This window comes from Streptopelia decaocto, assembly GCF_964273445.1.
Source record: "Streptopelia decaocto genome assembly, chromosome: 28".
In the NCBI taxonomy this organism is placed as follows: domain Eukaryota; kingdom Metazoa; phylum Chordata; class Aves; order Columbiformes; family Columbidae; genus Streptopelia; species Streptopelia decaocto.
Window position 1 is genome coordinate 284,640 of NC_138683.1, and position 13,180 is coordinate 297,819.

The 13,180-nt window shown below is 57.5% G+C and overlaps 1 protein-coding gene across 1 annotated transcript in view; it reads left to right on the forward strand.

Annotated features, from left to right (window-relative positions):
* The window catches only part of LOC309450738 (histone-lysine N-methyltransferase 2B-like), a 40,590-nt gene that overhangs the window by 25,841 nt on the left and 1,569 nt on the right, over positions 1 to 13,180 (forward strand). Inside the window, exons 20-23 of the mRNA XM_082073812.1 lie at positions 1,040 to 1,147; positions 1,553 to 1,636; positions 2,405 to 2,534; positions 10,669 to 10,947. Of these exons, the coding sequence (XP_081929938.1) occupies positions 1,040 to 1,147; positions 1,553 to 1,636; positions 2,405 to 2,534; positions 10,669 to 10,944 (598 nt within the window). The 3' untranslated portion in view covers positions 10,945 to 10,947. The remainder of the gene's footprint in view (positions 1 to 1,039; positions 1,148 to 1,552; positions 1,637 to 2,404; positions 2,535 to 10,668; positions 10,948 to 13,180) is intronic.

The following is a 13,180-nucleotide window of genomic DNA, read 5'->3' on the forward strand; positions in this document are numbered from 1 at the left end:
ATGGGTGACTGGGACCCCCATAGGGTGACTGGGACCCCCCCATAGGGTGACTGGGACCCCCCCATAGGGTCACTATGGGTGACTGGGACCCCCATAGGGTGACTGGGACCCCCCCGTAGGGTCACTATGGGTGACTGGGACCCCCATAGGGTCACTATGGGTCACTATGGGTCACTGGGACCCCCATAGGGTGACTGGGACCCCCATAGGGTCACTGGGACCCCCCCATAGGGTCACTATGGGTCACTGGGACCCCCATAGGGTGACTGGGACCCCCCATAGGGTCACTATGGGTGACTGGGACCCCCATAGGGTGACTGGGACCCCCCCATAGGGTCACTGGGACCCCCCATAGGGTCACTGTGGGTCACTGGGACATCTCCATGGGGCACCCATGGGTGGGTGGGTGTCACCTATGGGTGCTATGGGGTCACCCATTGGGTTGGGGGTCACCCATTGGATTGGGGGGTCACCCATTGGGTTGGGGGTCACCTATGGGTGCTATGGGGTCACCTATTGGATTGGGGGGTCACCCATTGGATTGGGGGTCACCCATTGGATTGGGGGGTCACCCATTGGATTGGGGGTCACCCATTGGGTTGGGGGGTCACCCATTGGGTTGCGGGTCACCTATGGGTGCTATGGGGTCACCCATTGGATTGGGGAGTCACCCATTGGGTTGGGGGGTCACCCATTGGGTTGGGGGTCACCTATGGGTGCTATGGGGTCACCCATTGGATTGGGGAGTCACCCATTGGGTTGGGGGTCACCTATGGGTGCTATGGGGTCACCCATTGGATTGGGGGTCACCCATTGGGTTGGGGAGTCACCCATTGCGTTGGGGGTCACCTATGGGTGCTATGGGGTCACCCATTGGGTTGGGGGGTCACCCAATGGATTGGGGGTCACCCATTGGGTTGGGGATTCACCCATTGACTTGGGGGGTCACCCATTGGGTCGGGGGTCACCCGTGGGTGCTGGGGGGTCCCCGCTGGGTGGGGGGCACCCATGGGTGTCTCAGCGCGCCCCTCCCCCGCAGGAAGTGCACGTTCGACATGTTCAGCTTCCTGGCGTCGCAGCACCGGGCGCTGCCCCAGGGGGCGCCGCGCGACGACGAGGACGAGGACACCCAGCTCAAGGCCCCCCGGTGAGCCGGACGCCTGGGTCCCTCCCGGACGCCTGGGTCCCTCCCTGAACTCCTGGGTCCCTCCCGAACACCTCGGTCCCTTCCCAAACTCCTGGGTCCCTCCCGAATGCCTGGGTCCCCTCCCGCACTCCTGGGTCCCTTCCCGAACTCCTGGGTCCCCTGAACTCCCATGTTCCCGCAACCCCAAAATCCCAACTGGGAGCCTCGAACCGGCCGTTTCCCCCCCATTTGCCTCGGTGCAACATCACTTCCGGTCCCCCAGGCGCCTCGGTGCCACGTCTAAACCTCCCCCCCTCTGCCCCCGCGACCCCGAACTTTGGTTCCGCCCGGAACTTTTGTTCTTCCCCAAACTCCTGGGTCCCTCCCGAACTCCTGGGTCCCTCCCGAACGCCTGGGTCCCCCCAGCCGCGCCGCCAGCCTGGAGCTGCCCCTGGCCATGCGGTTCCGGCACCTCAAGAGAAGCCACCGAGAGAGCGTCGGCGTCTACCGGTGGGTGACCCACCCGTGTCCCTTGTCCCCATGTCCCCATGTCCCCATATCCCCAATGTCCCCATTGCCCCCACTGTCCCCATGTTGTCCCATTGTCCCCAATGTCCCCACGATGTCCCATTGCCCCCAATGTCCCCATTGTCCCCATTGCCCCCATTGTCCCCATTATACCCATGATGTCCCCATTGTCCCCATTGTCCCCATTGTCCCCAATGTCCCCATTGCCCCTGTTGCCCCCATTGTCCCCATTGTCCCCAATGTCCCCGTTGTCCCCAATGTCCCCATTGTCCCCAATGTCCCCATTCCCCCCATTGTCCCCAATGCCCCCATTGTCCCCAATGTCCCCATTGCCCCTGTTGCCCCCATTGTCCCCATTTCCCCCAATGTCCCCAATGTCCCCGTTGTCCCCAATGTCCCCAATGTCCCCATTGTCCCCATTCCACCCACTGCCCCCAATGTCCCCATTGTCCCCAATGTCCCCATTGTCCCCATTGTCCCCACTGTCCCCATTGTCCCCAATGTCCCCGTTGTCCCCAATGTCCCCATTCCCCCCATTGTCCCCAATGTCCCATCGCCCCCAATGTCCCCATTGCCCCCATTGTCCCCATCGCCCCCATTGTCCCCAATGTCCCCATTGTCCCCAATGTCCCCATTGCCCCCAATGTCCCCAATGTCCCCATTGCCCCCAATGTCCCCACTGTCCCCAATGTCCCCATTGTCCCCAATGTCCCTGTTGTCCCCAATGTCCCCGTTGTCCCCTGTCCCCAGCTCCGCCATCCACGGCCGGGGTCTGTTCTGCAAGCGCAACATCGAGGCGGGCGAGATGGTCATCGAGTACTCGGGCATCGTCGTGCGCTCCGTGCTCACCGACAAGCGCGAGAAGTTCTACGACAGCAAGGTGGCACCGCGGGGACCTCGGGGACACTCGGGGACACCTCGGGGACACTTTGGGGACACCTTGGGGACACTTTAGGGGCACTTTGGGGACATCTGGGGACACTTGGGGACATTGGGGGCACTTTGGGGACACTTTAGGGACACTTTGGGGACCTTGGGGACAACTCAGAGACCTTGGAGACACTTTGGGACACTTTGGGGACACCGTGGGGACACTCTGGGGACACTTTAGGGACCTTGGGGACACCTTGGGGACACTTTGGGGACCTTGGGGACAGTTGGGAACACCTTGGGGACACTTTAGGGACCTTGGGGGGACACTTGGGGACACTTTGGGGACACTTTAGAGGCACTTTGGGGACACTTTAGGGGCACTTGGGGACACCTTGGGGACACTTTGGGGACCTTGGGGACACTTTGGGGACATTGGGGACACTTTGGGGACACCTTGGGGACACTTTAGGGGCACTTTGGGGACATCTGGGGACACTTGGGGACACTTTGGGGACATTGGGGGCACTTGGGGACACCTTGGGGACACTTTAGGGACCTTGGGGACACCTCGGGGACCTTGGAGACACTTTGGGACACTTTGGGGACACCATGGGGACACTTTGGGGACACTTTAGGGACCTTGGGGGGACATTGGGGACACTTTGGGGACACTTTGGGGACACTTTGGGTACCTTGGGGACACTTTGGGGACCTTGGGGACACTTGGGGACACTTTGGGGACACTTTAGAGGCACTTTGGGGACACTTTGGGGACATTGGGGGCACTTGGAGACACCTTGGAGACACTTTAGGGACCTTGGGGACACCTCGGGGACCTTGGAGACACTTTGGGACACTTTGGGGACCTTGGGGACACTTGGGAACACCTTGGGGATACTTTAGGGACCTTGGGGACACTTTGGGGACACTTTGGGGACCTTGGGGACACTTTGGGGACCTTGGGGACACTTGGGGACACTTTGGGGACACTTTAGAGGCACTATGGGGACACTTTAGGGACACTTGGGGACACCTTGGGGACACTTTGGGGACCTTGGGGACACTTTGGGGACCTTGGGAACACCTTGGGGACACTTTAGGGACCTTGGGGACACTTTGGGGACACTTTGGGGACATTGGGGACACTTTGGGGACACTTTGGGGACACTTGGGGACACTTTGGGGACGTTTCAGGGGCCCCTCATGAGCAACTGGGAGGAGGTTGGTGGTAAAGTGGGAGCTTGGGGACACCTTGGGGACACTTTGGGGACCTTGAGGACACCCTGGGGACACTTTGGGACACTTTAGGACCTTGGGGACACTTGGGGACACTTTGGGGACACCTTATGGAGCTCAGGGTGTCCCAGTTGCCCCCCCAGGGCATCAGCCGCTCCATGTCCCGCCATTGACCATGTCCCACCATTGACCATGTCCCACCATTGACCATGACCCACCATTGACCATGTCCCATCCATTGACCATGACCCACCATTGACCATGACCCACCCATTGACCATGTCCCATCCATTGACCATGACCCACCCATTGACCATGTCCCATCCATTGACCATGACCCACCATTGACCATGACCCACCCATTGACCATGACCCACCCATTGACCATGTCCCACCATTGACCATGACCCACCCATTGACCATGACCCATCCATTGACCATGTCCCATCCATTGACCATGTCCCATCCATTGACCATGACCCACCCATTGACCATGACCCATCCATTGACCATGACCCACCATTGACCATGTCCCACCCATTGACCATGACCCACCCATTGACCATGTCCCATCCATTGACCATGACCCACCATTGACCATGTCCCCATGTCCCATCCATTGACCATGTCCCATCCCTTGATTGTGTCCCCATGTCCCATCCATTGCTAGTGTCCCATCCATTGACCATGACCCATCCATTGACCTTGTCCCCATGTCCCCATGTCCCCATCCATTGATGGTGTCCCATCCATTGACCGTGTCCCCATGTCCCACCCATTCACCATGACCCAACCATTCATGATGCCCCATCCATTGACCATGCCCCATCCATTGATGATGCCCCAACCATTGATGATGCCCCATCCATTGATGATGCCCCACCTATTGATGATGCCCCAACCATTGATGATGCCCCATCCATTGACCATGTCCCACCCATTGACCATGTCCCACCATTGACCATGACCCACCATTGACCATGTCCCACCCATTGACCATGTCCCACCCATTGACCATGTCCCACCAATTGACCATGTCCCACCCATTGACCATGTCCCACCATTGACCATGTCCCACCATTGACCATGTCCCACCCATTGACCATGACCCACCATTGACCACGTCCCACCCATTGACCATGACCCACCCATTGACCATGTCCCATCCATTGACCATGTCCCACCCATTGACCATGTCCCACCCATTGACCATGACCCACCATTGACCATGACCCACCCATTGACCATGACCCACCATTGACCATGTCCCACCCATTGACCATGACCCACCCATTGACCATGACCCACCATTGACCATGACCCACCCATTGACCATGACCCACCATTGACCATGTCCCACCCATTGACCATGACCCACCCATTGACCATGACCCATCCATTGACCATGTCCCATCCATTGACCATGACCCACCCATTGACCATGACCCATCCATTGACCATGACCCATCCATTGATGACGCCCCATCCATTGATGGTGTCCCCATGTCCCACCCATTGATGGTGTCCCCCCCATCTCCCGCGTCCCCCCCAGGGCATCGGCTGCTACATGTTCCGCATCTGACCATGTCCCACCCATTGACCATGTCCCACCCATTGACCATGTCCCACCCATTGACCATGACCCATCCATTGACCATGTCCCACCATTGACCATGACCCATCCATTGACCATGTCCCACCCATTGACCATGTCCCACCATTGACCATGTCCCATCCATTGACCATGTCCCACCCATTGACCATGTCCCACCATTGACCATGACCCATCCATTGATGACGCCCCAACCATTGACCATGTCCCACCCATTGACCATGACCCATCCATTGACCATGACCCACCCATTGACCATGACCCACCATTGACCATGACCCACCCATTGACCATGTCCCATCCATTGACCATGACCCACCCATTGACCATGTCCCATCCATTGACCATGTCCCACCATTGACCATGTCCCATCCATTGACCATGTCCCACCCATTGACCATGTCCCATCCATTGACCATGACCCACCATTGACCATGTCCCCATGTCCCATCCATTGACCATGTCCCATCCCTTGATTGTGTCCCCATGTCCCATCCATTGCTAGTGTCCCATCCATTGACCATGTCCCCATGTCCCATCCATTGACCATGTCCCATCCCTTGATTGTGTCCCCATGTCCCATCCATTGCTAGTGTCCCATCCATTGACCATGACCCATCCATTGACCTTGTCCCCATGTCCCCATGTCCCCATCCATTGATGATGCCCCATCCATTGACCATGTCCCACCCATTGACCATGTCCCACCATTGACCATGACCCACCATTGACCATGTCCCACCCATTGACCATGTCCCACCCATTGACCATGTCCCACCAATTGACCATGTCCCACCCATTGACCATGTCCCACCATTGACCATGTCCCACCCATTGACCATGTCCCACCCATTGAGCATGTCCCACCCATTGACCATGACCCACCCATTGACCATGTCCCACCATTGACCATGACCCATCCATTGATGACGCCCCAACCATTGATGGTGTCCCAACCATTGATGACGCCCCATCCATTGATGACGCCCCATCCATTGATGACGCCCCAACCATTGATGATGCCCCATCCATTGACCATCTCCCATCCATTGATGACGCCCCATCCATTGACCATGACCCACCCATTGATGATGCCCCATCCATTGATGACGCCCCATCCATTGACCATGACTGAACCATTGATGATGCCCCAACCATTGATGATGCCCCATCCATTGATTGTGTCCCCATGTCCCACCCATTGACCATGTCCCATCCATTGACCATCCCCAACATCTGCATGTCCCCATCCATTGACCATGACCCATCCATTGACCATGTCCCCATGTCCCACCCATTGACCATGACCCAACCATTGACCATGACTGAACCATTGATGATGCCCCAACCATTGATGATGCCCCATCCATTGACGACGCCCCATCCATTGATGACGCCCCACCCATTGATGATGCCCCATCCATTGATGATGCCCCATCCATTGACCATGACTGAACCATTGATGATGCCCCAACCATTGATGACGCCCCAACCATTGATGATGCCCCATCCATTGACCATGACTCATCGATTGATGATGCCCCAACCATTGATGATGCCCCATCCATTGATGATGCCCCATCCATTGACCATGACTGAACCATTGATGATGCCCCAACCATTGATGACGCCCCAACCATTGATGATGCCCCATCCATTGACCATGACTCATCGATTGATGATGCCCCAACCATTGATGACGCCCCAACCATTGATGATGCCCCATCCATTGATGACGCCCCAACCATTGATGACGCCCCATCCATTGATGGTGTCCCCATGCCCCACCCATTGATGGTGTCCCCCCCACCTCCCGCGTCCCCCCCAGGGCACCGGCTGCTACATGTTCCGCATCTGACCATGTCCCACCCATTGACCATGTCCCACCATTGACCATGTCCCATCCATTGACCTTGTCCCACCCATTGACCATGTCCCATCCATTGACCATGTCCCATCCATTGACCATGTCCCACCCATTGACCATGTCCCACCATTGACCATGTCCCATCCATTGACCTTGTCCCACCCATTGACCATGTCCCATCCATTGACCATGTCCCATCCATTGACCATGTCCCATCCATTGACCATGTCCCACCCATTGACCATGTCCCATCCATTGACCATGTCCCATCCATTGACCTTGTCCCCATGTCCCACCCATTGACCATGTCCCACCATTGACCATGTCCCATCCATTGACCTTGTCCCCATGTCCCATCCATTGACCATGTCCCATCCATTGACCATGTCCCATCCCTTGACCATGTCCCACCCATTGACCATGTCCCACCATTGACCATGACCCACCATTGACCATGTCCCACCCATTGACCATGTCCCACCATTGACCATGACCCATCCATTGACCATGACCCACCCATTGACCATGACCCACCCATTGACCATGTCCCACCCATTGACCATGACCCACCCATTGACCATGTCCCACCCATTGACCATGACCCACCCATTGACCATGACCCACCCATTGACCATGTCCCACCCTTGACCATGTCCCACCCATTGACCATGTCCCATCCATTGACCATGTCCCACCCATTGACCATGACCCACCCATTGACCATGTCCCACCCATTGACCATGACCCACCCATTGACCATGACCCACCCATTGACCATGTCCCACCCATTGACCATGTCCCACCCATTGACCATGTCCCATCCATTGACCATGACCCACCATTGACCATGACCCACCATTGACCATGTCCCATCCATTGACCATGTCCCATCCATTGACCATGTCCCATCCATTGACCATGACCCACCCATTGACCATGTCCCATCCATTGACCATGTCCCATCCATTGACCGTGTCCCACCCATAGACCATGTCCCATCCATTGACCATGTCCCACCCATTGACCATGTCCCATCCATTGACCATGTCCCACCCATTGACCATGTCCCACCCATTGACCATGACCCACCCATTGACCATGTCCCCATGTCCCACCATTGACCATGTCCCATCCATTGACCATGTCCCATCCATTGACCATGACCCACCCATTGACCATGTCCCACCCATTGACCATGACCCACCCATTGACCATGACCCACCATTGACCATGTCCCATCCATTGACCATGACCCACCCATTGACCATGACCCACCCATTGACCATGACCCACCCATTGACCATGACCCACCATTGACCATGTCCCATCCATTGACCATGACCCACCATTGACCATGTCCCACCATTGACCATGTCCCACCCATTGACCATGACCCATCCATTGACCATGACCCATCCATTGACCATGTCCCATCCATTGACCATGTCCCATCCATTGACCATGTCCCACCCATTGACCATGTCCCATCCATTGACCATGTCCCATCCATTGACCTTGTCCCCATGTCCCACCCATTGACCATGTCCCACCATTGACCATGTCCCATCCATTGACCTTGTCCCCATGTCCCATCCATTGACCATGTCCCATCCATTGACCATGTCCCATCCCTTGACCATGTCCCACCCATTGACCATGTCCCACCATTGACCATGACCCACCATTGACCATGTCCCACCCATTGACCATGTCCCACCATTGACCATGACCCATCCATTGACCATGACCCACCATTGACCATGACCCACCCATTGACCATGACCCACCCATTGACCATGACCCATCCATTGACCATGTCCCATCCATTGACCATGACCCATCCATTGACCTTCTCCCACCCATTGACCATGTCCCACCATTGACCATGTCCCACCCATTGACCATGTCCCATCCATTGACCATGTCCCACCCATTGATGATGCCCCATCCATTGATGACGCCCCAACCATTGATGACGCCCCAACCATTGATGATGCCCCATCCATTGACCATCTCCCATCCATTGATGATGCCCCAACCATTGACCATGACTGAACCATTGATGATGCCCCAACCATTGATGACGCCCCAACCATTGACCATGTCCCACCCATTGATGATGCCGCAACCATTGATGATTTCCCATCCATTGATGACCTCCCACCCATTGATGACGCCCCATCCATTGACCATGTCCCACCCATTGACCATGACCCTTCCATTGATGATGCCCCAACCATTGATGACGCCCCAACCATTGACCATGTCCCACCCATTGATGATGCCGCAACCATTGATGATTTCCCATCCATTGATGACCTCCCACCCATTGATGATGCCCCATCCATTGATGACGCCCCATCCATTGACCATGACCCACCCATTGATGATGCCCCATCCATTGATGATGCCCCAACCATTGACCATGACTGAACCATTGATGACGCCCCAACCATTGATGACGCCCCATCCATTGATTGTGTCCCCATGACCCACCCATTGATGGTGTCCCCCCCACCTCCCGCGTCCCCCCCAGGGCACCGGCTGCTACATGTTCCGCATCTGACCATGTCCCACCCATTGACCATGTCCCACCATTGACCATGTCCCATCCATTGACCTTGTCCCCATGTCCCATCCATTGACCATGTCCCATCCATTGACCTTGTCCCCATGTCCCACCCATTGACCATGTCCCACCATTGACCATGTCCCATCCATTGACCTTGTCCCCATGTCCCATCCATTGACCATGTCCCATCCCTTGACCATGACCCAACCATTGATGATGTCCCAACCATTGATGATGTCCCCATGTCCCATCCATTGACCATGTCCCATCCATTGACCTTGTCCCCATGTCCCATCCATTGACCATGTCCCATCCATTGACCATGACCCAACTATTGATGATGTCCCAACCATTGATGATGTCCCCATGTCCCATCCATTGACCATGACCCATCCATTGAAGACGACCCACCCATTGATGACGTCCCATCCATTGACCATGACCCACCCATTGATGACGTCCCATCCATTGACCATGACCCACCCATTGATGACGTCCCATCCATTGACCATGACCCACCCATTGATGACGTCCCATCCATTGACCATGACCCACCCATTGATGACGTCCCATCCATTGACCATGACCCACCCATTGACCATGACCCAACCATTGATGATGTCCCATCCATTGATGACGCCCCAACCATTGATGACGCCCCATCCATTGATGACGCCCCAACCATTGACGACGCCCCAACCATTGATGATGCCCCATCCATTGATGATGCCCCATCCATTGACGACGCCCCATCCATTGATGACGCCCCAACCATTGATGACGCCCCATCCATTGATGGTGTCCCCATGACCCACCCATTGATGGTGTCCCCCCATCTCCCGCGTCCCCCCCAGGGCATCGGCTGCTACATGTTCCGCATCGACGACGCCGAGGTGGTGGACGCCACCATGCACGGCTCGGCCGCCCGCTTCATCAACCACTCGTGCGAGCCCAACTGCTACTCGCGCGTCATCCAGGTGGAGGGGCACAAGCGCATCGTCATCTTCGCCCTGCGCCGCATCCTGCGCGGCGAGGAGCTCACCTACGACTACAAGTTCCCCATCGAGGAGCCGCCCGCCAAGCTGCCCTGCAACTGCGGCGCCAAGCGCTGCCGCCGCTTCCTCAACTGAGACGTGGGTGCTACGGGTGCTATGGGGTGGCCTTGGGTGATGGGGAATGTCCTTGGGTGCTCTTGGGTGTCCTTGGGTGCTATGGGGTGGCCTTGGGTGCTATGGGGCGCCCTTGGGTGCTATGGGGTGCCCTTGGGTGCTATGGGGTGGGCTTTGGTGTCCTTGGGTGCTCTGGGGTGGCCTTGGGTGCCCTTGGGTGCTGGAGGGTGTCTTTGGTTGTCCTTGGGGTCTGGATGGCATCCTTGGTTGATGGATGACATCTTTGGGTGATGGTGGGTGCCCTTGGGTGACGGATGGTTCCCTTGGGTGCTGGATGGCACCCTTGGGTGCTATGGGGTGGCCTTGGGTGATGGGGGACACCTATGGGTCATGAGGGGCACCCTTGGGTGCTGGATGGCACCCTTGGGTGCTATGGGGTGGCCTTGGGTGGCCTTGGGTGCTATGGGGTGTCCTTGGGTGATGGGGGACACCTATGGGTCATGAGGGGCACCCTTGGGTGCTGGATGGCATCCTTGGTTGATATGGGGTGTCATTGGGTGATGGGGGACACCTGTGGGTCATGGGGCACGTCCTTGGGTGCTGGGTGACATCCTTGGGTGCTATGGGGTGCCCTTGGGTGCTATGGGGTGTCCTTGGGTGCTATGGGGTGCTATGGGGTGTCCTTGGGCCCTGCAACTGCGGCGCCAAGCGCTGCCGCCGCTTCCTCAACTGAGACGTGGGTGCTATGGGTGCTATGGGTGCTGGGGGGTCACCCATGGGTGCTATGGGGTGGCCTTGGGTGCTATGGGGTGTCCTTGGGTGCCCTTGGGTGCTATGGGGTGTCCTTGGGTGCCGGGTGGTGTCTTTGGGGTCTGATGGCATCCTTGGTTGATGGAGGGTGTCCTTGGGTTATATGGGGTGTCCTTGGGTGCTATGGGGTGTCCTTAGATGATGGGGGACGCCCATGGGTGTCCTTGGGTGCTGGATGGCATCCTTGGTTGATATGGGGTGTCCTTGGGTGCTGGGGGACACCTATGGGTGATGGGACATGTCCTTGGGTGCTGGAGGGTGCCCTTGGGTGCTATGGGGTGGCCTTGGGTGCTATGGGGTGGGCTTTGGTGTCCTTGGGTGCTATGGGGTGGCCTTGGGTGCCCTTGGGTGCTGGAGGGTGTCTTTGGTTGTCCTTGGGGTCTGGATGGCATCCTTTGTTGATGGATGACATCTTTGGGTGACGGATGGTTCCCTTGGGTGCTGGATGGCACCCTTGGGTGCTATGGGGTGGCCTTGGGTGGCCTTGGGTGCTATGGGGTGTCCTTGGGTGATGAGGGACACCTATGGGTCATGAGGGGCACCCTTGGGTGCTGGATGGCATCCTTGGTTGATATGGGGTGTCCTTGGGTGATGGGGGACACCTGTGGGTCATGGGGCACGTCCTTGGGTGCTGGGTGACATCCTTGGGTGCTATGGGGTGCCCTTGGTTGATATGGGGTGTCCTTGGGTGCTATGGGGTGCCCTTGGGTGCTATGGGGTGTCCTTGGGCCCTGCAACTGCGGCGCCAAGCGCTGCCACCGCTTCCTCAACTGACATGTGGGTGCTATGGGTGCTATGGGGTGGCCTTGGGTGCTATGGGGTGGCCTTGGGTGGCCTTGGGTGCTGGACAGCATCCTTGGGTGATGGATGGCACCCTTGGGTGCTATGGGATGGCCTTGGGTGCTATGGGGTGCCTGTGGGTGCTATGGGGTGTCCTTGGGTGCTATGGGGCACCCTTGGGTGGTATGGGGTGCTATGGGGTGTCCTTGGGTGCCCTTGGGTGATATGGGGTGTCCTTGGGTGATGAGAGACACCCATGGATGCTGGATGGCATCCTTGGTTGATGGATGACAGCCTTGGGTGCTATGGGGCGCCCTTGGGTGCTATGGGGTGCTATGGGGTGCCCTTGGGTGCTATGGGGTGGCCTTGGGTGCTATGGGGTGCCCTTGGGTGCTATGGGTGCTATGGGGTGCCCTTGGGCCCTGCAACTGCGGCGCCAAGCGCTGCCGCCGCTTCCTCAACTGAGACGTGGGTGCCATGGGTGCTATGGGGTGCCCTTGGGTGCTATGGGGTGCCCTTGGGTGCTATGGGGTGCCCGTGGGTGCCCTTGGGTGCTATGGGGTGCCCTTGGGTGCTATGGGGTGCCCGTGGGTGCTATGGGGTGCTATGGGGTGTCCTTGGGTGCCCGTGGGTGCCCTTGGGTGCTATGGGGTGTCCTTGGGTGCCC